This window comes from Leuciscus leuciscus, assembly GCF_965113295.1.
Source record: "Leuciscus leuciscus genome assembly, chromosome: 16".
Classification (NCBI taxonomy): Eukaryota; Metazoa; Chordata; class Actinopteri; order Cypriniformes; family Leuciscidae; genus Leuciscus; species Leuciscus leuciscus.
The window spans coordinates 18,921,013-18,946,188 of record NC_138740.1 but is presented as its reverse complement, the minus strand read 5'-3'; the positions used below and the strand labels follow the sequence as shown (position 1 = coordinate 18,946,188).

At 38.4% G+C, this 25,176-nt stretch overlaps 2 protein-coding genes across 16 annotated transcripts in view; both read right to left on the bottom strand.

Moving 5' to 3' along the window:
- Positions 1-99: 99 nt before the first annotated feature.
- ncbp3 (nuclear cap binding subunit 3) lies at positions 100-11,398 on the bottom strand. The gene is made up of 13 exons (XM_082140900.1): positions 11,051-11,398; positions 10,583-10,648; positions 10,393-10,498; positions 7,484-7,609; positions 7,240-7,371; positions 6,982-7,154; positions 6,773-6,881; positions 4,446-4,545; positions 3,801-3,910; positions 3,421-3,721; positions 3,034-3,257; positions 1,274-1,456; positions 100-1,196 (listed from the first exon to the last, which is right to left on the bottom strand). Exons 1-13 carry the CDS (start codon positions 11,225-11,227, stop codon positions 907-909), a joined length of 2,097 nt encoding a protein of 698 aa, XP_081997026.1. The 5' UTR covers positions 11,228-11,398; the 3' UTR covers positions 100-906.
- A 323-nt stretch (positions 11,399-11,721) lies between these two features.
- Positions 11,722-25,176, bottom strand: part of rap1gap2b (RAP1 GTPase activating protein 2b) — a 39,228-nt gene continuing 25,773 nt past the window's right edge. For 10 of the 15 annotated variants that reach the window (XM_082140885.1, XM_082140893.1, XM_082140898.1 and 7 more), the window contains 19 exons: positions 25,005-25,037; positions 24,674-24,886; positions 24,367-24,470; positions 24,190-24,268; positions 23,099-23,152; positions 21,316-21,399; positions 20,912-21,012; positions 20,634-20,763; positions 20,378-20,533; positions 19,584-19,655; positions 19,115-19,201; positions 18,142-18,282; positions 17,836-18,068; positions 16,079-16,183; positions 15,877-15,994; positions 15,401-15,503; positions 15,242-15,312; positions 15,064-15,104; positions 12,210-13,335 (listed from right to left, as the gene is read on the bottom strand). In XM_082140885.1, the coding sequence (XP_081997011.1) occupies positions 15,096-15,104; positions 15,242-15,312; positions 15,401-15,503; positions 15,877-15,994; positions 16,079-16,183; positions 17,836-18,068; positions 18,142-18,282; positions 19,115-19,201; positions 19,584-19,655; positions 20,378-20,533; positions 20,634-20,763; positions 20,912-21,012; positions 21,316-21,399; positions 23,099-23,152; positions 24,190-24,268; positions 24,367-24,470; positions 24,674-24,886; positions 25,005-25,037 (1,893 nt within the window). In that variant the 3' untranslated portion in view covers positions 12,210-13,335; positions 15,064-15,095. Of the gene's footprint in view, positions 11,878-12,209; positions 13,336-15,063; positions 15,105-15,241; positions 15,313-15,400; positions 15,504-15,876; positions 15,995-16,078; positions 16,184-17,835; positions 18,069-18,141; positions 18,283-19,114; positions 19,202-19,583; positions 19,656-20,377; positions 20,534-20,633; positions 20,764-20,911; positions 21,013-21,315; positions 21,400-23,098; positions 23,153-24,189; positions 24,269-24,366; positions 24,471-24,673; positions 24,887-25,004; positions 25,038-25,176 lie in introns of those variants that run through there. The other 5 variants (XM_082140886.1, XM_082140896.1, XM_082140889.1 and 2 more) reach the window with 2 other exon arrangements.

Genomic DNA, 25,176 nt, shown 5'->3' with positions numbered 1-25,176 from the left:
TATTACGGAATTATAAAAAAAAAAAATCAAATGGTGTTTTTGTCATTTTAAAATCTTAACACGGACTTGCGTATATGATATTAATTTCTAGACCCCATCCAATGTAAAAAAGGACTTTTATTCCAACAAACAATGCTTATTCTTGTATGTTTCACTGACCACATACATTTAGGGAATGTAGACCATTCTTTTTGGGAAAAATTATTATTACATTGGCTACATTATTTGTCCCTATCATAGGACTGTATACAATGAAGCACTGACCCATCCCATGTCATATATATATATATATATATATATATATATATATATATATATATATATATATATATGCTTGCACCGACCAGAAAAAACAATCAGACCAGTATTATGTTCTCACCTTCAACTCCAGTGACATTTCATTTGTAATAATGTAACATGAACTTAAACCAACCACACTGACAAAATTAAGAAAACGTATTGCTAATAGACATCCAATCACATTGCTTCCAGTCAGTTCATCTATCAAATCACGGGACTGTTTGTCAACCTGGTGCATCGCTGTATACATTTAAAAATGGGCCCCTTGATGTGTGTTAAATACAATCCAATAGTTTTCTTTTGAAGAAAAACAAAACATGAGGGACTCATCCACTGCCCTTTCTTTGAAATGACAAAAACAAAAAAAAACAAAAAAGACGATCTGCACTCTCTTTTTCCAAATAGCACCCTCAGAGTCAGTTCCTGGAGAAAGAGGACTAAGGAGAACATCTGCAAAGTTTGTAGACAGGCAAGAGGAGGGAGTGTGGGAATGTTTAGGTATACATGTCAGGGTCTCTTGGCCCAGTCTATTAGAGATGTTCTCCAACTCTCTTCCACAGCATTCATCATTTCTCCCATTCCCACACTTCCTACAGTAGGAGGCAGTCAGGAGTCACTGTCCGAGCCATTGCTGCTGTCTCGACTGATCTCGATCTGCAGCGAGGGAAGGTTGTCCAGCCGGCTTTTCTTCATCTTGTTGGACTGCTGCTCCTTTTGCTTGATCATTGCTCCCCACACCTTCTGCAGCTGAGTGTCATCCTCTTCGTTGTTATCTTCATCTCCGTCAGATTCGTCATCTCGACGCCTTATTCCTCTCGAGGAAGTCGCTCGAGAAGAAGCCTTGTCATCGTCTACACTGTCCTTGTGAGATGGGCCGAGACGACTCCACAAGCCTCCTGAAAACACAAATACTATAAGTTAGTATCATAAAATAATGTATAGAGAACCAGAAGAGCGGCGACTTCACGTGTACCTGTTTTCTTGTCTTTCGAGGACTCCGAGTAGAAGCTACGGCTCTCGTGTTTAGCTACACCGAGGCGGCTGCGCACGTCGCTCAGAGGCTCTCTCCGAGATACTGCGTTTCTAGAGATGACGGGAGAGACGGAGCGACGTCTCTCCGGAGAGTGCGGTCTCTTTCCTAATCTCTGTCTCACATCTATGAAGAGTAAAACAGATGCATCCTTTCATTGCCCACATTTTCTCCACTCAAAATGGTCAAACTTATAAGTAATGCTGTGGATTTTAATTCATCTGCTTGTTAAGTTACAAGATTTCAAAGACCTACACAAATAAAACTAATAGCTTGTGTCCATAAAGAACAAACAACTCATACAATCTCAAAATAAATCATGTATATCTTATATTCTTTTACTTAACTGCAGTCAACCGCAAATAAGGGTAAAAAAAAAAATAGTTAAGCACATTATATTCAATATATACATATGCACTGAAATTGATTTATGCAATAAGTGCATCTGAATTATAGGTTGATCAATATCGGATTTTACTGATATAATTATGCTTTTTAAGAAACGGAATAAAAAAGATTATTGCATCGACACTAGTAAAATCTATAAACGTAATGTCTTAATTTGATGTCTTAAAGAGCGGCCCTGAGAAAAGCCAGAAAGAGTTTATTGTGTAACCAAAATACCAATAATATAAAAAGAAAACGAAAAAAAAGGCTGCACTCTTACAACCATCTAGATAGAACATATTACAATACAAACGTCATAAAGTAAACATGGTTATAATTCAAACCATCGCTTGTCATAAATGTGCGGTATTTATTGATTGTGAACTGCTCTGAAACCGCAAACCTGTAGAAAGTGCAGTGCTGCGTTTTTACTTTGAACATGCAATAATTTAAAACAATAATTAAAGGGATAGTTCACTTTGAAATACATTTTTGGTATGTTTTAGCTTACCTCAAGGGCATCCAAGATGTAGGTGTCTTTTTTTCCGCAGTAGTTTCAATTTTGATATTTTTAGGTCAAACCGTTCTTGTCTGTCAGTCATATAATGCAGGTCTATGGTCACTGTCTCAAAGAGCATGCACAGAGTCCAAATTAGGACAGTAGCCATTGCGACATCTAGTGTATATATCTATACCCGCCCGCGCTCTCAGATCATTTGGACGCAGCTGTGTTCAAGAGGTAAAAACAATATAAATACTGTTCGTTTTCTCACACAAACCGCTCGTTTCGTGTCTTAGGCCATCAATGTGTACTTACGATGGGGAATTGTTTAATTTGGACGACGGGGAATTGTTTTAATTTGGACTCTGTGCATGCTCTTTGAGGTGGTGACCATAGAACTGCATTATATGACTGACAGACAAGAACGGTTTGACCTAAAAATATCAAAATTGAAACTACTGCGGAAAAAAAGACACCTACATCTTGGATGCCCTTGAGGTAAGCTAAAACATACCAAAATTTAATTTCAAAGTGAACTATCCCTTTAAGACTTTTATTTTTACCATTTTAGATATTTAGGCCTTATATCAGATCAAACTGAATTTATCACTTTTAAAGCACTCGTGAGAAACCTGAAGATCAGTGGTTCTCAATTAGGGGGCCTCAATGTCTTACAATAGTTCTGAAATGTCTGCAAAGTTCTGAAATGCAAAATGACTTAAATATATTTAAAAAAATATACTGATATACACTATAAATCTCAAAACAAAACATTAAATTAAGATTTGTATGTTTTTATCTCTCAATAACTAACCAGTCTTGCCGGTTGTAGCCACTGGGGGGCGTGATCTCTGTTGAGAGAGTCCCTGCCTCTTCTCCTCCAGTAACTGCCTCACATCGGTCACTTTGTCTGTTGTAGATTTGGACGAGCCTCCTCCTGCTCCTTCTTCTTCTTCTCCTCCTCCTCCTCCTCCACCACCACCACCACCACCAATGCGACTCCTAACACTGCTACTTGTTTCGGTCCGTATGGAGTTCCTAGGAAAGTGGAAAGGACAAAATGTGCAATTACTATCAAGACAATCAAACTCATCATGAATACTTTTCAGCACAAAGACAACATTTACATCCAAAGGATAAATCTACAAGGGATAAAACTCAAATCCCCAAATGTAGCCACTGTGTGATCATTTGGACTTACCGGAGACTGCGAAGGTTGGTTTCAACCTCGTCGGCATACATGGTCATCTTCATGCTCTTTTTAGGAGAAGGCGTTGAGATCATTTTCAGTTCCAGATCGTAGTCCATCTCGTCTGAATCTGAAGATGCGGGCGACGGGCTTCCTAAGCGACTACGCACGCCTCCTTCCACAGGCCGTGGTCCCCGTTCTCCCCGATCTTTGTACTCCACCACTCTATCATCAGCATCCATGTCTTCCTCTCCATCCTCATCCTCTTCTTCCTCTTCCACTATAGGCTCTTCTGGCAGATTCACCAGGTCAGCTGATAAAAGAGAAAGAGCTGAAATTACAGACCAAAGAAAAAACACAAGACAAGGATGTTTATCGTTTAAGAGATTTACCGGAGTGTCGATGAGTGTAAGGTGGGGTGTGTCCCATACTGTCTCCAATCAGAGGCTTTTTGGTCTTCAGAATGTCACGCTGGATTCTCCGTGTGTGATACCTCCGTTTCCTACAGAAATGGACACAATTCCAGAAAACGAATAAGTAACCCCAAGAAGAATTTGGACTTCAACCATTTAGTTAGAAGTAAATTGCAAAAATGGCTCAGAAAAGTTACCATTTAAAAGTTTGGGATCACTAAGAATTTTTTATGTTTTTGAAAAAAAGTCTCTTATGTTCAAGTCAGCATTTATTTGATCAAAAATACAGTAATATTGTGAAATATAAATTACAATTAAAAAACCAAACTGTTTCCCATTTGAATATTAATTAAAAAATTATTTGAAGTCTGAATTTTCAGCATCATTACTCCAGTCTTTAGTGTCACATTATCCTTCAGAAATCATTCTAATATGATGATATGCAACTCAAGAAACATTTCATATTATCAATGCTGAAAACAGGATTCTTTGGTGAACAAAGTTCAAAGGAACAGCATTGATTTGACATTATAAATGTCTTTACTGTAAATTTTGATCAATTTAATGTGTCCTTGCTAAATATTGTAAATGTTCAAATTTTTTTTACATTTTTTTTATTCTTACCAAGAGTTACTTAAGATGCCTTTCATGCCACCATAGTTTGGATTCCCATATTTCATGTAGTACCGACTTCTCCTAGCTGCACCCAACTCCTTTTTGTCATCTGAAGAAAAATAACAGTTAAGAGTGTTAACATGCCATTTTTCTGTTTGCATTCGCGTCACCAGTTGGAACTTTGCAAGCGGTCACTAATGTCTTACTGCTCTGGTTGTGGTGCGAGACTTTAATTTTGACTGTGCTGTGGACTTTTATTTTGACGGCGCCGAGAACGACTTAGCCATTCATCGTCTTCATTAGTTTACGATCTGTTTTAACAGTTCTATCTTATAGACCTTATGCGCCAGAGAAACGAGGGCGCCGCCATCTTTAGAATATTGTCTTTGAACTTCCGTTTTAGCGGTCGCTCTGTATATTCCTATGGCATTGCTGTCCAGGAGTAATTAGCTCTTAAAGGGATACTTCACCGTTTTTTCATATTAAACTATGTTATTCCCTTAACTAAGACGAGTTGATACATACCTCTATCGTCTCAGTGCGTGCACTAAATCCCTCTGTCTTGCGGCGAAACTTTGTTAGCCCAGTTCATTTAATATGGGCCAAGCAGAGAAGCTACCAAACACCTCCACGTTTTCCCTATTTAAATACAGTTACTCGCGAAGTGTAACTCGACCTAGGACGGTGACACAAAACAAAACGTTGCGCTTTTCTAAGCGTGTAAAATGGATAACTATTTTGTATGGCGGAATACCATAGCAAGTGCTTGTAAGCACTTCGACTTGGCGTAGTAATATCTTCACTCGTGAAAAATCCTCTCACCGGCCCCCGCTCCCTCTAGTGAAGATATTACTGCGCCAAGTCGAAGTGCTTACAAGCACTTGCTATGGTATTCCGCCATACAAAATAGTTATCCATTTTACACGCTTAGAAAAGCGCAACGTTTTGTTTTGTGTCACCGTCCTAGGTCGAGTTACACTTCGCGAGTAACTGTATTTAAATAGGGAAAACGTGGAGGTGTTTGGTATCTTCTCTGCTTGGCCCGTATTAAATGAACTGGGCTAACAAAGTTTCGCCGCAAGACAGAGGGATTTAGTGCACGCACTGAGACGATAGAGGTATGTATCAACTCGTCTTAGTTAAGGGAATAACATAGTTTAATATGAAAAAACGGTGAAGTATCCCTTTAAAGTGGATTTACTTAATGTAAAGTTAACAAAAGTTATCATGAGGACTGTAATGTTTAAAGCAGATGTCTTAACAAATGTCAGTAGACCAGGAACATTTTAAAACGAGCCGATCATTCATAAATACGCAAGATCGCTGGGAAAATACAGACCGGAAGTCAAAAGACAACGAGCGCAGCGCTGAAAAGGGGCGGGGCTACATAAGGTCTATATGTTATTAGATAGAAATGTTAAACAAAGAAAGTAAACAGTATACGAAAACATAGTATATCGTTTGTCGTGTGGTTGATGCATAATGTCACTTTCTGAACAGAAATACATATTCGGAGAGGCTAGCAGTAGCAAGCTAGCTTTGAAAGCATGAGATCCCACCCTCCCTTCAGAGTGCTCTCCAAAACCACGCGCACAGCAGGGAGGAAACAAAGGCGTCACGAGACGGCATTAATCTACCTCATATCTCAAAGCACACAACATTAAATGATGAACAAACAACTTAAAGAGCTCTGATCTGTACCACCTGACTGCTTAATTTCGGTGTTGATAGTGTTGCCATTAAAACGCATAAATTCGAGTCACGAACCGCTCCGAGTATAAAGTCACAGATTTCGATCTCTAACAAATTACAGTAGTTATGGCAAGAACGCAGCATAAGCTCATTGTTTTGGTTCAGGAAGAACTGTAAAAGGTGGCTGCAATGATTGGACGAGCATTTTATGGTCCTACGCCTTCCACAGATGATATGTAAATACAATTAGCTTAGTGATTGCTATCAGGATGTGAAGAGACTTTCAACTAGCATAACAAAAAAAAATTCTGAAACAAATCGCCAAACCCAACTTTAATATATAGGCTATGAACTGTGTTTACACTGCTTTTTCAAAACGTTACATGCGTTCGGCCAGTCAACTTACACTTACGTCACTGGTAGTAACTATTGTGCTGGGTTAGACCCTACTCTCAAAAGGCTTTCCACGAACTAAAATAGTTCCCAGTTCCTGCGGTGAGAACACGCCAAAAAAACAGGTACTTCCACCATTAGTTATAGGAACTATGAAAAGGTTCCTCTGGTGCGAAAGCCCCTCTCGACTAATGAAGAGCTCTTGACACAATTCCTTCTATTGTAGGGTGACACTTAAGTATGTTTCTCACCTTGAGTGGCGAAGCGCAAGAGCAGCTTGTTGCCTTTGAAGGGCTTGGTTGTAGGCCGCAGATCATTCCGGAGGAGAGATTCTCGCTCTGCTTGGGAGAGCAGGCTTGCCTAGGATCAAAAGTTGTTATATAAGGTACATCCCCCCAAAAAAACAACGAAATATGAAAATTACCATTAAGAATTTGACTAAAAGATGTGACCAGTTTACCTCTGCAGTGTCCTGTGTTTTCTTTTCTGTCTCTTCCTCAATGTCGCTAGCTTTACCCTCGCTGCCATCACTGCTCCTGCTCTTATCCACTTTCACCACCTCATCTTCATCATCTACCTCTCCTTCCTCCTCCTCATCCTCCTCATCATCATCAGAGCCACGGCTTCGCCGAGCTGTTCAGCAACGGTGTGACAGTTTTGTTTCGCAAAACTTGGAACATAGATCAAGGTTGACAATGAAATAACAGGACAGACAAACCTTTCTCCGGCAGGACTGGAAGTTCAGAGGGTTTCGAGCTGTCTGTGTTTGTGACCTCTTCTTTGTCTGGCATCCGACTCAAGTTAATGAGAGCTCTGGTTGAAGTGATGTCATCTAGCCACACCACGTTGCCTGGAAACAGCGTGATTTGACTATGAGCACCACAATCCAGCCTTAAACAAAACTTTACCTGTTTTCAATTCAGATTTGGATGCATTCAACATGTATAATAGGCTATACTTACAGGAAGCATCATCTATCCACTCGATGTGGGCAGGTGGATACTCTTTAAAGTAGCCAAAAACATCCTGAGTGCTCATGTCATCAACTCCAGCCATGTAGAGGGCTTCCAGACGCACATTTGGGATCGCTAAAGAGAGAGTACACGGTCCACAAGAGCTTAAAGTTTACTAAAAATGAGGGAGAGTAAATGATGAGTGAATGTTCATGTCGTTCCAAACCCGTCTGACTTTTTCTTCTTTGAAATACAATTTTTTTTTTTTTTTTTACGAACGTTCACACTGCTCTTTTCCATACAATGGAAATACAGAGTGGTAAAGTGGTTTATACAATATGTGCACTATATTTTAAGCCACTCATTTTGGTACGTGCGACTCACAAGGTATTTGAGAGGTGGCTTTATGTGCGCTTTTGGTGTGAGTGTGAAACCTATGGGAATAAGAAAAATTATGCATAACACAAGCACTATTTAACTGAAGCGAATGAGACCAGGTGTGTGCCACTTCGCTGTCGGAGAGAAGAGAGCTGCAGCTGGCATCGGTGTATCGATACTGCAGAAAAGGAGTATTTCAATATTGTTATACATATAGAAATATCGATATTTTTTACAACACTAGTGTCTAATTTGTTTTTTTCTCCGAATGTTTTCAAGGTGGTTTCCCCGCGGTTTACTTTGGCCTTACAAGTATTACAAATTGCTAACTTTGTGTCTTCTTCACTCACAGGGAAGAACTTCCAAGCCAATTACATGTTTATATGCGGCCGTGTGAGTAAGCATGGCTGTGACATTGGAATTCAACTTTTACAATAGAGCTGCAACTAATGATTATTTTGATAATCGATTAGTTGGCCGATAATGTCTTCGATTAATCGGATTAAAAAGCCCTTTTTTCTTTTATTGCCAAAGCTGTCCTTCAAACAAATGTGCCAACTGAATGCTATGAAAACAGTGAATATATCTATGCTACGTACAAAAGAGCTATAAAGCAAAAGTACAGTTTAAATCTCTACATTAAAAATGAAGATAATAATAAAGAAAAAGAAAAATACAAACTCAGTGCTAACAGATAAGAATTTTCCTCAGGAACACACACATTCACTGTGTTACTGTTAAAGGAGTCATGACCTGTAATTTTCACTTTTCCACGAGAAAAAATGTATGTTATGATTGCCTAACGATTATACACTGGCCGGGAAGCCGATATTTAAAAGTGAAGCGTTTGTTTACCCCTGGGTTCGTCAACCAGCCCACGTGCACGCGCACTCAAATACGTGATGTTAATTTCTGCGCCGACTTGACGTCAAGTCGGCGCAGGATATACCATATATGGACACCGCAGACCTATGCTGCAGGAAGCCCGCCCTGCCCCTCTCCCCCTCATATTCAGTCGAGCGCCGCCATGAATTCCGATTCGAAGTACGCACTCGACCGTGAAAGATGCAGAAACGTGGTGCACACGTGAGTTGCTCTGTTGTTGACTGCCAGAATCAACATGGAAATGTTTTTTTCTCTCCCAAGAACGGACCAAGCTATCAGGGACCAGTGGATTAAATTCATTTTAATGACGCGGTTCCTACAACCCTTCCCACTGGCTTAGGTGTCTGTGCTAAACATTTTACAAAAATTGAGTTGCAATGATAAGATCTTTATTCACGCGATCAACAGACTGTCTGTCATCTGCTCAGTCAGTGCTCATCATGCTGCAACCTTTCATGTGATGGAATAGATTTAAATATAATGCTTTAAACGCTACTTTTCACGATTTGTTAATCTCGATAGCTGTAATAGTAAAAACGTAGTAAAAGTTTTCGACAGAGTTCATGTAATACTATTAGCTATTTCATATGCAAGCATGTCAGCCAATCACAGCAGTGGGCGTTTGCACTGCAGTCTCACAGCAGACACGCCCCTTAAAACAGAGCGTTCAAATCTGAGGCTGAAATCAGGCTTGGAAAAATGGCTTTTATTTATAAATTATGACCATTTTTGATGTAAAAATCATACTAACATTATAAGGGCACCCCAGGCAACATTATAAAATAATAAAACAATCCAGTTCATGACTCCTTTAACTGTTCAACCTGTAGCTGTGATTTCTTTATCCTTGTAAATGTTAGAAACATCTTACATTTATACTCAATTACACCCAGTCATCCCTTTACAGTTACCACTCTCATAAAATACTTGTTACAAATACCTTAAGGTTTCAACAGATATTTCAGCAAAATGAATATTTTTGCGATGAATATTAATTAGGCCTATCTTCCTCTGTAATGCGTCCTGTCTGTTTGAGGCGCTCATGTTGTAAAGTCTGAAGTTAAAAGCAGACTGTCAAGACGAGAATTCATGCAAAATGGAAATACTCGCGTGAATTTGTAACGCTTAACGTTACAGTGAACGATGTAACCGGAAAAAGTTTTGCGCCGAGGAAACATCACACATTACACAGCACGCGCATCTGTCAAAGCGCCTGACAGGCAAGCCACGTTAAACATTATGCATTAGCTTAAAGCTTTAAATAAAGAATTATCATGTTTTGGGTAGCTTGGATCACGCACCTATCCCACAGCAGCTCAATATGTCTCCCCCTCTATTTTAAATGCATTTTGTCCATAGGAATGCGTTATTCAGTGCTGTAATTTGGCGTAAGTTTTCAGTGCACGGTGGGCAGACGCGACTAATCGAAAATGACATTCGCTGTCGATGATTTTCATTATTGATTATTATCGATTGTATCGATTAGTTGTTGCAGCCCTACTTTACAAGGTCAAAAAAGAAGAAATGAAACGTGCACATATGAATTGTTTACAATAAGACCAATATTATGCCTTTAGTAAATGGTTAGGAAGACATTTAATTTCATGACACCTTTAAAATCAATTGTTGGGCTACAGCTGTTTAAGATTTCATACCTTTTTTCAACACATCCCGGTCCAGAACAACGTTCTTCTGCGCCAGATTTTCCTCTGCGCTAAAATGAAATCTTCTTGCTCGCTTCTCCTTCTTCTCAATGGCCTCCTGAACACGTACAAATGTGGTGAAAAACAGGTACATTACTAGGCCGGCTAATGTATTCACACATTCAGCTGGCACTTAACTTACCTTAGACGTGACATCGATTCCAGTGATAAAGGTTCCAGCCTTATTTTCATAGCGTCGGCTGGTGTCCTGTGGAAGCAGTTTAATCATACAGCAGAATGTCTTCACTTCAGTTTTTGATTCAAGATGGTCACTTTAATCGGGTTTGTTTGTACTGTCATATTCAATCAGAATAATTGATCAGTATAGACATAACAGTGCGTCAAATGAAGTCTGTTAGTCTTGGGGAACTTGGGCCAGAGATTCATATTACTTTCACAATATCATACGAACACACACATACTAACGCTATATTTTATGCAAATAGTATAACCCACCATTAACCCATTACCATAAACTTTTCAGAAGCAGGCTAAGTGCTGCGACGAACCCTCACTCTGAACTAAACACCGCATTGGCCCCACCAACGGCCGGATCCTGTACTACGCGAGGCCGTGGTTTGAAAAAGGCCTACCGTACGGAATAACTCACCGGCAAAAGCTCCTTTAAACTTCGGCGAACAGGAATGGACTCCAGCTCTCCCTCCTCCACTTCCATGGGCTCCGCTTCCCGGGCATCTCGATCCGAGTCTGATTCCGAGTCGGACTCTGAACGATCGGACGCGCTTTCGGACTTCACTGACACCCGCAGGCTGCGCACCGCCGCCATGATCAGTCTTTAAACGAGCTAACGGCTAACTCGCAATGAAGTGAACGGTGCCTCGCGCTAGCTGTGCTAAGTGCGCTTGAGCCTCGCGACACACACACACACACGCTGCCCAAGAGACGGTTGCTGCCAGATTGTGACCCGCCCTCTTTTCACTAAACCAGATTATACATTCCCTAACATTCATATTTAGGATGCAATGTGTATGCGATACACAGGAACAACATCCTAGGATTAAAGATTAGAATCAGTATAATTATCTTTCTAGTCTGCTAGCAAATGGTAGTTTATCAGTTAAAGTAAATTACATTTAGTGTTCATTAGAATTAATTTTCAGGTCAGGTAGCCTTGCTTATGTATTAAAAGTGCATTCATACTAAGCTTTTCTGTCACATACTAGCACCATTGTTCATAGAATAATATATATATAATATATAATAATCAGGTAAATGAATAAATCAGGAAAAATAAGCCATAAAAATAATCCACAAACCATCTTTTCGTTATGCAACAAGTTTTATTTCACTTTCTTTGATGGACAAACAGTAGCACCCCAAAAGTATGTATTTATAATTATAAATAATTTTAATAAAGCATTTTTAACTATTTTGAAACTGGGATCCATCATGAGCCACAAGGGGGTTCTAGGGGGTCTGTGGAAAAGTTCAGAATTTTTTTTAAATAAAATAGTTAGTTTGTTTGCATCATTTGTTTGAAGTTTACATTTTATTATTATTATTATTACCACCTTATTTAATGACATTCATACAGTTTTAAATGTGGCTTAAGCATCCAAGTAATTTTTGGGGCCACTGCATGTCCGTACTGTCATGATCACTGTTCATCAGATTGTAAGTCCCTGCCGTACATATTGTTGAAAAAGAGGTAAGAGGCCCAGTGCATTATGATTATACAGTCAGGGGGGCGAGAGAAGCTATGGCCCGGCTCACAAATAGAACAGAGGCTACAATATAATCAACACCACTGCAAAAAACAATATTTTATTTCACAAAATCAACATTTCCCTACAGAACCCTGGTAACACTTTACAATAAGGTTTCATTAGTTAACATAATGTAGGCTGTGAACTAACAACGAGCAATACATTTGTTACAGTATTTGATAAGATTAATAAATGCTGTAGAAGTATCATTCTTAGTTCATCTTAACTAAAGTTGTTAACTAATTAACTATTATTGTAAAGTGTTACCAGAAACCTTTACATGTGTCGCAGTACAATCATAGAGAAATAAATTAACACTGCTCGTTTTGTTAAGCAAAAAAAAAAAAAAAAAAAAAAAAAGATTTGACTTCAAAACAGAATGGAAAAGTCTTTCTTAAATTGTCACATGTAACATCTGAGCTATTTGTGACAATAAAGATGTATTCTTCTGCATTTCCTTCCATGAATATACACAATAAATATACACATAATAGCAATCAGTGATTTTCTAATATGTACACATAGGCATCAGTTGTGGAAGTACCCATTCAAAAATAAGAGGTTAGTACACTACAATTTTTTTTTCTTTCTAATAATATATATTATAAAAACTCTTCAGGGGACACAGTAATTACATCTCCAAACAATTTTAGGTCATTTTTTTAAGGAATTGCACAAGTTTGAGATTTACAGAGGAAGGCAAAGCTGTGCTGACGTTTTATTTCTCAAAGACAAGTGACTGATTTGGTAATGAAATTAATGTGTACAATATCTGCTGTGGTCAGTTTAATCAAACTACTGTATATCCAGTCATTCACACTGTGTTCTCAAAATACTGTGGAGTGATTCAGGTGCTGGGAATTTTGTCAATTAAAAAAAACGGTCATTTAATTATTATTATTGAGTGAGAATAGTTACTATTATTGAACAACTAATCCAGTTTGTATAAGTTTGTATTTTATGAACTCTTTTACAGTGAAAGACTTTCTCAAAATGTGCAAAATCAATAAATGTGCCATGTCAGCAGCCGATATAAGATATAAGAGGAGATAAGTGCTTCTTCCTGTGATGTCCAGAGTGGAGCACAGGCTTTGAGTGATGTGTCCCTCTTTAATTTCCCTCCTTCTTTCCGACAGTGTCTGATCTTCGGCGCTGATCCATTGCTTTTCTAATTAAATGGTGAGTTTAAGGTGTTAGTAAATACCAAATAAGAAACATAATTTTGACAATGACATAACATAGAATTATGACTTATGAGAGTCATTTTATACTGGCCATTACAGATATACTCAGAGCCTGTGCCACAAATAATCATTATCCATCACTCCGATGGAATTGATTATACATTTTCGGTCACGCTCTTTTTGAATCCATCAGTAAAATATTGTAAAGCGGGGGTATTTTTAATGTGACTTTGACATCACAAGACCTTCTGTGGCAAGAGCTCTTTTAACTAATTCTGTGTTGTGGGTTCTTGTTTTTTTCTTTTTATTCTTTTATGCATTTTCTTTTATTATTTCCAGTGCTGTAATTATGAGAAATCAGCTTTTTTTTTATGAACATAAACAGGGGGTATTGATAAATTTACCACAATTCATTTAGAATTTTATTATATTAAACATAATTTATTCATTTAAATACTTTCAAGTCACCGTAAAGCCCTCTTGAGACTTTGCTGAGGACCCCTAGTGGGCCGCCAGCCCCTGTTTAAGAACCACAGATTTAATGAATAATATTCAATGAATTATTCCACTGGAGTCATCCCCCAAATATTAACTCATGTGTCTGGTCTAATTTTGCAGGGGTTTTAAAACCCCCTTTTTTCACTTCTGACAAAAAAACATGTTGAACAAAACCATGAATCTGTAGAGGTTTCTAAAAAAAAATTGGAAATCATAGGAAAAAAAAGTCAAAACTGGGTCCAGGGACCAACATGAGCCACAGACCCAAGGAAAAGTTCAGAGATTTTTTTAAAATTATGATTATTATTATTGTATCTGTAATCTAAAATCTAACCTTTTTTTTTTGTATTTAGATTTCAGAAAAATGAGGTTTACAAATAACTTTAATATAGATAATGCTATAACATTTTTTAATCCATTATTTTGAACTCAATACAACCTCACTTCAAAACCAGACACTGCAACAACTGCACTAAATATTTGTGTGAGATTATAGTATGCTTTATTTTATCTTAATGGATAAAATATGCTATTTTTTAAGAAAATTGTTAGAAAAATGTAATTATCATTCACTGTTATGAAATATACCAAAAATTATAGAATGACCAGTCTTTATACAAAATGAGTAGTAAAAAAAAACAAAAAAAAAACACCTTCAGCCGCTTGATGTACTCTACCTGCAAGATTATGGGCCAGATTTACTAACAGCTTGCGCCAGCGCAAACCCTCTTTTGGCGTTAAAAAACTACTGTCAGGATTTACTAAAGACACGCAGTGAAAATTTTGCACTGAGAGGGCGTGGACTGGGTTATTTTTGCGGCTGACCTCATTGCATTTGCATTTGTAGGAGTTTCCATGTCAGATGCAAAAATGATGGGAGGAGAGTATTTAAATGAATCACGCAAGGTGATTTACTAAGGTTTGCGCTCGTCGATGTACTGGTGTTTGCGCCATTATTTAACACCCAATAAAAGCATGTCTTAAACCAGACGCTAATTTGCGCTGTTCTTGGTAGATTGTGTTTGTCATTATGAAAATGATCCGGCTGCGTCTGTGTTCTTTAATTTGCGTGTCGTCAGTAGATCACGCGCAGAACATTCCACTCCCATCTGTGCTTTTATGGGATTGCACCCACACGCTAATTTGCCATGTTTAGTAAATCTGGCCCTACATGTGTTAATGACTGTAATTTCAATAGTAACATACATACTCACAATGGTTCTGGTTGTCTTTGACATTCTCTTTGCTAATGTCCCTGTGAATAAAAGTTCAAAGTTACCTTTCAGTGGTAAAACTTCTCACACTAAAACACACAACCAAATGGAAAAACACTACAGAGGATGACAAACAATGAAAGAGCAACACTAAAGTCATAAAAGAATGAAGTCTTACAGCAGCGGACTGGCTCAATCTGTCAAAGCGAAACTTCAGATTGGTTCTGGGTGAAGTCTTGTTCTTAAAATCTTTTAGTAGGGAGATATGCAGAAACGTATACATTAAGCTGTAAATATTAAATTCAGAGTTTGAATATGAGAAAAGAGTCTCGGATACCTGTTGGACTGCGGCACATAATGACCGGCGTTCCTGCACCCTGCCCCTCTGTGCTCACAGAGCCAAATACGGGCGAGAGACTGGGAGATATCTGGAGGCTGCTCTGAACACGACACAACACACATACAGTCGGCATGAAACGGAAGTTGCCATAATCTTTTTTCCTTATTGTGACATACTATATCTGAGTGAAACAGCTTGTCGAAGTAGGTTTGCTATTGCTGTGATGTCATGTGAGTGACAGGTTGTCCCGCCCTCGCACCAGTGAACACATCATCAGAGAAGAGATGTCGTTGCAAGAGGGAGGGGAAGTTATTTTGAATAAAGATTACCAGGGCACATAAATTATGTGCACGGACAAATGATTTATAATAAATACTGCAATATTCCATAAAAAATAAGAATTGTCGATTTTGATTTCATGGTGACTTTAGCATACTGAACATGTTAGTCTGCCTGAAGACACATTTACTTACAGGCTCTTTCTCCTCCATAGTCTCTGGGTCTCCGGCAGCACTACTGAAGCTGCTGGTGCTGGAGGAGGAACGAGAAATATCTGGTTTTCCACTGGCCTCTTTCAGCTTGAGAGGCGGCCTGTAAAAACAGAGAGACAAAATAAAGAAAGTATTGTTACCTATTAAGAGTATGAATTTACTGTATACCAGTGGTGAAATTTACCTCTCATTGGTCAGGATCTCTGGAGAGCTAGGATTGGACGACGTCTCTGATCTCACTTCCTGTGAGAGATGACCGCTATCTAGACTTCTCTGATCACATAGGACACTGAAATGACAGAAAAACATAATTTGATCATTTAGAGCAGGGGTTTTCAAATGGGGGTCCCGGGGTGGATCTCAACCAGGGGACTGGGGCCGACAAGGGGGCCTCAAGATGACTTTTAAGAAATAAGAAAAAACAAGCACTTAGTATTTGGTTATTTTTATAATGAATATACATATTTCTAGTTATTCCAATCTCTAAAATATTTTAGTGGGTAGAAATTGTGAGGAGGGCTTCAAAAATGGGGGTGGGGGGCGGTGGGGGTGCATGTAGGACACCTGACCATTTCCCCAACAGGGACTGTAATGGCAGCACATTATAAATACATAGACATTAATATGGAGTTGGTCTCCTCTATGCATCTACAACAGCTTCCACTCTTCTGAGAAGGCTTTCCACAAGATTTTGGAGCGTTTCTGTGGGAATTTTTGGCTTTCCACAAGATTTTGGAGCGTTTCTGTGGGAATTTTTGGCTTTCCACAAGATTTTGGAGCATTTCTGTGGGAATTTTTGCCCATTAATCCGGTAGAGGCACTGATGATGGACGAGAAGGCCTGGCTCGTAATCACCGTTCCAGTAGATCCCAAAGGTGTTAAATGGGGTAGTTGAAAGCATAGCATTGTCCAAAATGTCTTGATGTGCTGAAGCATTAAGTTTACCCGTCACTAGAAGTAAAGGGCCTATAGTTCAACCCCAAAAGAACATCCCTCCTCCAACAAACTTTACAGTTGGCACAATGGAGTCAGGGAGGAAACGTTCTCCAGGCCTTCGCCAAACACCGACTCGCCCATCAGATTACCAAAAAGAGAAGTGTGATTCATGACTCCACAGAACATGTTTCCACTACTCCAGAGTCCAGTGGCGGTGTGTTTTACGTCACTCCATCCGACGCTTGGCATTGTACTTGTTGACGTGAGGCTTTCATGAAGCTGCTCGACCATGGAAACCCATTCCATAAAGCTCCCGCCGCACAGTTTTGGTGCTGATATTAATGGAACTCTTCAGCTAATATGGATCCAGCAGAACTTTGGTGACTCTCACACATCATGCGCCTCAGCACTCAGTGACCCCGCGCCGTGACTTTACATGGTCTTTTGCTTCATGGCTGAGTTGCAGCTGTTCCTAAACACTTCCACTATCCACTTACAATTAACTGTGGAATATCTAGCAGGGATGCATTTCACGAACTGACTTATTGCAAAGGTGGCATCCTATCACAGTTCCACACTTGAATTCACTGAGCTCTTCAGAACTACCCATTTTTTCACAAATGTTTGTAAATGCAGACTGCATGGCTATTATACCCCTGTGGTAATGGGTCTGATTGAAACCCCTAAATTCAATAATTAAGAGGTGTGTCCCGATACTTTTGTCTGTATAGTACTTTTTGTCTATATACATTTCAACTATTTAATTTAGTTGTTTTTATGACATCATGTTTATAATAAAATATAATACACAGTATGCAATTTGTATACATAAAAATATTTAGCATCATCAAGTTTGAAAACCCTGTGGCACATGCCAACACTGACTAGCTATATATCAAGAGATATTTTGGCTTATGTAATTCTTAAACTATCATATTTGAGCCTGATTTATATGTATACTGATTACAGATCTGTAAGTGAATATTTTTTGTGTATTTGTCAGACCTGCGTGTGTGGCGCTCTGACTGTCCGTCCATACTGGTGTGCAGCCGTGGGAACAGCCCTGAGCGTCTCTTCACCGGGCTCTTCAGAGGAGACTTAGAAACCTCAGTATTGCTGTGGATCAGGCCGACCCCGCTCAGGCTGGTGGGAACGCCCCCTCCCGCCGCAGAACAGCGGCCATGTTTCTGGGAGCCCGCCATTGTCTCCATAGAGTGACTGCGCACACGCATCGCCCGCTGAGACAGACATAAAGACGTCAAAGGGATAGTTTACCCATGTGAATATGACGGTTGATCTTTTTGACTTTACCTTAATAGACTCCAGTATTCCTCCATGTCCTCCGTTCTCCATCCTCTCTTCATCTGCGCTGAGCGGATGACCCAGCATTGCCTGTGTGCGCTTGTGTAACTCATTATGAAGGTTATCAAGCAATTCTGTTCGTGTTCTTTCCTATCACACAAACACAAACCATTACACAAGTTAAATATTGAGATTGACTCAGAGGTCCCAGAGGCCCTTATTATAAACACTACTGTTCTAAAGTTTGGGGTCAGTAACATAAGATTTATTTTTAAAGAAAGTAATACCTTTATTTAGCAAGGACTGTGACTGTAAAGATATTTCTAAGGTTACAAAAGATTTATATCTCAAATAAATGCAGAATGATATCTGAAGGATCATGTGACAGTAATGATGCTGAAAATTCAGCTTTGTCATCACATGAATAAATTACATTTTAAAATATACTGAAAAATAGAAAAGTTATTTTGAATTGTAAAAATATTTCAGAATATGACTGTATGTTTTTACTGTATTTTTGATCAAATAAATGCCTTGGTGAGAATAAGAGACTTTCAAAAACATTAACAGATCTTGACTCCAAACCTTTGAACGGTAGCGTACATGTAAACAAAATGAATTGCTTATTTTCCCTTTTGATTCTTGTGATATACAAAAATTCATTGTATTTATTCATGTTTGAAATTTGAAGACTCTATGACCCAAAATGTAACACTTTTAAAGAAGGTCGTTTGAGAGAGTTATCATGTTTGGTTTATAATCAGTTCTTATAGGATTAGTAAAAGAAAAGAAGTATCAAGTTATTTAAGTATTTTTTCTCTCAAGCTATTAAAAGAGCCTTTGGGTCTCTGAGACCCCCAATACAACATAGTGATTAAACAGTCTGAGATTGTGGCAAAGCAGAAACTTACGAACAGCAAAGGTCTGATACGTACATCAGGACTGTAATGCGGTAATAAAGTATGCTCTATTGTTTCCTCACCTCAAGCTTGGCAAATCGGTTTGACCTGTAACACGCCAACTCTGCATTGATCAGCTTGGTCAGCAGAAACTCTCTGAATTCTGGACCCTAAGAGAGAATAGAATGACACCGCAAATGTAACAAAGATCCAAGAACTGCCTTAAAAGACAATGACGTGACAAAATCCTGCCTCCAATAACCAAATGTGTCAGATAAACAATAATCTGACAGCAAACTTTCTACCCTAATCAGTATTTGCTTTGCTTTCCCATAAAAATATTACATCATCCACAAAACAAGATCAATTTAGTTGAGAATCAAAAAGGCACAGAGAATATACTTGGATTTATGCTTAAAAAATACAAAAAGTCTTATGCAACTTTCTTCAAATAAACTGATATTGTTTTAAAGATGTTGATATTATAAATAGAAAACAAGATAAAAATACGGATTAAATGAGTGTGGCAGATGTAGTGGTGCACTAATTTACCTTTTTGAAGATGGGCGGATTGGGAAGCGGAGGGCCGAAATGTGGCACATCATCACGTGCTGTGACAGACACCTGCACCACATAAATACAATTCAACATTCACTATAATAATTTAGAACAACAATGTTACATTTTTTTTACAGTAGTTAAATACATTAGTTAACATTAACTAACAATGAACAGTTATATTTTTTAGCTAACATTAACAAAGATTAAAGGGTTAGTTCACCCAAAAATGAAAACTCTGTCATTAATTACTCACCCTCGTGTCGGTTCAAACCCGTAAGACTTTCGTTTATCTTCGATAGACAAATAAAGACATTTGAAAGAAATCTGAGCGATTTCTGTCTTTCCATTGACAGTCTACGCAACTACCAATTTGACACCACAAAAAGGTCATAAAGAGATCGTAAAACTAATGTTTCTGAAGAGACACGATAGGCTTTTGTTCACATATAAACATTCATCAACTCACACATCAGTTATGATAAACTCAAGAACCAATGAGGTTAATTCTCGTGTTACGTAGCAATTAGTTTTATGATCTCTTTATGAACTTTTTGAAGTGAAAAAGCTCTGAAAGCTCTCAGATTTCATTAAAAAGATCTTCAGTTGTGTTCCGAAGATGAACGAAAGTCCTATGGGGTTGGAACGACATGAGGGTGAGTAATTGATGACAATCTGTCCCTTTAATAATACTGTAACAAATGAATTGCTCATTGTTAGTTAATTTTAGTTCAAGCATTATGGGATCTTATTGTAAAACGAGAGCCAAGAAAATTCTGATGACAAACCTTGTATGTGGTGTCATCTGTTCCAGGGTTTTCCACTTGAACCAGAATGTAGGCATGGAGGAAATTGGAAGCAATCATGTCAGGCACAAACGGTGTGCCCTCCTCTTGAAAAACTGCAGCCACAATGTCATTCCCAATGTGCCGCTTCCTTTGGAGCTGTGTGTAGGAAATGGAAACATATAATGATTTACACGCTCTCTCTAGGACAGCATACTGATTGTCCCTAGATTTCAATCATAATTATAATCAGAAGCACCTGCTGCATGTCTCCCTCTGTATAGGGTAGTTTGGTGGAGACGTGAAACATGAGTTCCTGCCCTCTGAACACAGTGTAGACCGACTGAGACCCTGTCTGACCATGAGACACATCCAAACCTCCTCGAAACCTGAATATATGTCATGGAGGGAAAACTGAGGTAGGCCAATAAAAGCACAAGTATTTGTGATGCAGAGAAATCACACGTTGTCCTTTGCAGGGCATTTATATATTCACACATCCTAACTTTTTCAGCCTTTCTTTAATGCTTCTTTTACCCTTTAAAGTCCTGCAGCTCCACACAGTCTCCCAGCACTCGGAGGAACTCCGTGAAGGCTGGAGTCTCCTCACTGTTCCCAAACAACTGCTCCTCTGAGGTCTGCGGGCAGAAGAGAGTCAGAAGACATCAGTGAACGGCAAACGATGAAGAAAACAGCAGGAAGCAAAGGTAGAGTGGAAGGATAAAATAATTCACATATGGCAACAGCTTTATGGTTTTATTGCTTTGGTGATTCAGACTGAAGCAGCTTGATAAGAAAGCTGTTAAAGTGTCCTTGAGAACCTCAGCCTGACCAGGTACCAGACCATTTTTATATATATATATATATATATATATATATATATATATATATATATTTATAATGGTAAGTGAACTGCACACAAACAACACTCATTTTCTCACCTGCCCAAGCTTTTGGTAGACGACACCAAACTTAAAAGTATTGTTTAACTCATGGTCATCATAATTCACTATTAATTGAGAGCCCTGCAAAAAACAAGAATAAGCAAAGATAAACATCAAACAATTAATATCCTCCTCATCAATACAGCTTTGACCGGCTCCTGAAGTTTAATTTCACTGAGACTCCAATGCAAAACATGGTTTTTATCTCTTAAACCATCTCATTAGTATTTGCTTTATTAAACAATCTGCCAAAACAGTTACAATCTATTGCAAAACATTCTGGCAATTTTAAAATGTGTAAATAGGTTTTTATCTGACAAATTAATATTTAGCCAGAAGCAATATTGTGTCTATGAAATATTTTATAAAAACAAATAGGGATAAACATCATGTAATAATAAAAGGTAAATATATATTCAGCTCTGAAAAAAAATGTAGTACTATTTATAAGTATGTGTTTGGGTAAAATTAACATTTTTGTTTTATTCTATAAACTACTGACAACATTTCTCCCAAATTCCAAATAAAAATATTGTCATTTAGAGCATTTATTTGACGAAAACGACAACTGGTCAAAATAACAAAAAAGATGCAGTGCTGTCCTGTGCCGGTCTGTAGCTTTGTTGTCCCCAATGTCTGCTACTGGACCTTGTTCTTATGAACCGCCGTCTTTGAAATTTTAAGGATGGAAGCAACCCGACGCTCAGTGTATCCCTCTCCCAGTAAAGCCAGAATTGAACCCTTCTTTTCCTCACTCAAACCTTTCCTTTTCAACTCTTTTGATTATATTTAACTCTTTTCTGAACTCTTCCTAAGTCAAAACATTAGTATTGTGTTGTTTAAAAATGAATATGAAGTTATTTTCTTTCCATTATTCAAGGTCTGACAACTGTCACATTATGTTCAGTTAGTTTCATTAGCATGGACTTTTAGTTTGATTTCATGTTCATCATGTGTTCCATCATATGTTCCTCCGCTCCTGATTATTAGTTCATATGTGTCAGCTGTGGTCTATTAATCATCCTAATTTGTGTTTGCTATATAAGTTGGTCCCTCACATTCATTCTCCGTCTGATCACGGTTACCCTGCTTGTTTGCCTTCCTTGTGGATATTTATCATTAAACGTTGTGTTGGAACTTGATTCTTCTGTCTTCCTGAACCCACACGTGACAACACTGCATCTTTTTTGTTATTTTGACCAGTTGTCCTTTTCTGCAAATAAATGCTTAGTCTAAATGACAACATTTTTATTTGGAATTTGGGAGGAATGTTGTCAGTAGTTTATAGAATAAAACAAAAATGTTATTTTTACCCAAACACATACCTATAAATAGTAAAACCATAGAAACTGATCATTTTGCAGTGGTCTCTTAATTGTTTCCAGAGTTTATATACAGTACAGTACCTGTCGAAACATTACTTTTTAAAAATGTTTTTGAAAGAAGTCTCTTATGTACACAAAGGCTGCATTTATTTAATCAAAAATACAGTAAAAACAGTAATATTGTGTTTATAACAAAATTGGACAGTTGGTGGCGCTAGAGGGATTGAGTTAGAGACTCCAAATTTGCTGTGGTTAATGTCCAGACTGTGCTTGTTTTCCCAAAAGCAGTTCTATGGGCTGCCATACACTTCAAGAGCAGAAGAAGAAGAAGAGGAAGGAGGAATAATAGTAACAACACTAACAGCTACAATAGTGCACCTACACACCTCCGTTGCACGGCCCCTAATTTTAGTACAATATTAATGATAAAAACATAATATTAATCTTGCACTCACCTTTGGGTACAGCACAGGACTAAATCTCAGACCTACAATGTCTTCACACAGTAGCTATAATGGGGAAACAATGACATCACAAAAACACAAACTTAGTCAAGCCACTTAGTCAATAGTAGGGCAGCTAGGGCTATTACGGTTCAGTAATTTAATTCTTTAAAGAGGTCATATCATTTTATAAATATTGTATTGTATTTAATTTATAATGTTACTATTTTTCTGACAAACACGCTCACATAAAAAACACTAAAAAAATCATATAATCTTGTTTTTCAGAAATATGTTCCACCCTCTGTCTGAATCTTACAAACAAATGGTCTGTTTTTTTGTTGATGTATCTGTAAGAAATGCCACATTTGCATGCCAAATGAGAAACTCCACTCAGACACGGGTTGTGGGTTTACTGTCATATCCAATATATATTTTAATATAATATACTTTGACCTCCATCCTTCAATAACAGCATTTTTGCAAAGATGCATTTCATAGAGACAGATTCACAAAACAATGGACCCTTTTGACATTTCTGTGGTTCTCAGAAGCGGACGTCGGCATAACTTGGTAAAATTCTATAGCGGTGAAAAGGAGGTTACAGCAAACATCATTTTTGTAATTGCATGTGCTCTAAAAGCAAAAGAAAAAAGCTGTAATGACATTTCCGTGACTTTCCAGAAGAGGGAAAACATATCGAGAGATTGATTACAGCAGTCAGACGAGAGAAAGATGTCAAATTCGCCATCACTCCCTCAGCTGTTGTATTAGAAACACCCTCGCAGCAGTGTTAATACATTTTTTGACATTTACTGCCAAGGTAACATAACACAAAGTATAGCGTTATAAATGAGTGTTTTTAAAAATAAATAAAAATCGATAGTTTTGCAGTCCGTGAAAAGGGTCTATGGGGGGAGCAAAATTAATAAATAAATTTAACTTGAATGTTTGGAAATATGAAATGTTTGTGTCCTTTAAAGGATAGAGGACATACGGTTTACAATTTAGCAATGAAGTTAATCAATAAGACTTTAGGTTCTGTCAGGGCAATCTGAAGTGGATAAAACCTGTGAGCCATCTGTGCAGGGCACAATCATTACCTTTGCTAACTGAGGGACACTGGGGAGCTCAGTCAAGCCCGCCAAAGAGATCCTGTCATAGACTGTCTTCGATGGAGCCCTAAACGAGGCAGAAATTGATAGAAAAATGCAATCAAACGTTCCAAAATGTGCCAATCATGTAATTACACACAGAGTGTTTGAAAGGGCTGTTATTACCTGAGAATGATGTGCAGGTACTCTTGCTCCTTCACCTCCTCGTGTCTGAGGGACAGTACGAGGTTGCCATGGTTACTGGCCGTGCAGTAGAAGTTCAGATGTTCCTGAGACCGGCAGATAAGAGAAAGCGGTTTAATTGTGAACCAATTCATTGCCAACATGAACACTGCGTTAAATTACACCGACCGCCGATTATCACAGCTCTGACATTGATCCGTTTAAAATGATCTCACACAAATATTTGCCAAAAGCCTTTGTCTGATGGTCCATTTAAGTATAACACCATTATATTGATGTGAGTTCTCACCCTGCCAATAAAGTGCTTGCGGTACGCACGAATGGCGAAGTTACTCTCCAGTGCGTAGCCAAACTCTCCTGAATTCCTTCCTTCTCCATCTTCGTCATCACAGAAGCCATTCATCCAATTGGGAATGGTGGCAGGGGCGTCAGGATCTTCAATCCAGTAACCGCCGAACTCAGGCAGGATGACCTGAGGGTATGGCTCACCCCGCTGTAACACCTTGGAAAGAGAAATCAAACAAATAGAAAAAGACTGACGTCTGATACACACTCCACAGACCTTACATAAAGTGCTTTTAGAAACATATATTAATAACAGGTGACTTAAATTGCTGTACCTCCTCTATCCGTGGGTATGGAATGTAATCATCCTGGAGGGGTAATAGTAATATAAATATAAGATAATGCTGTAAATGGACATCTTAACAGTGCTTTTTAAAAGACTCTTGTGCCATGACAGGAAGCGTGATATGAGGCATATGTTTAGCTCATGCAACCCCATTATATGAG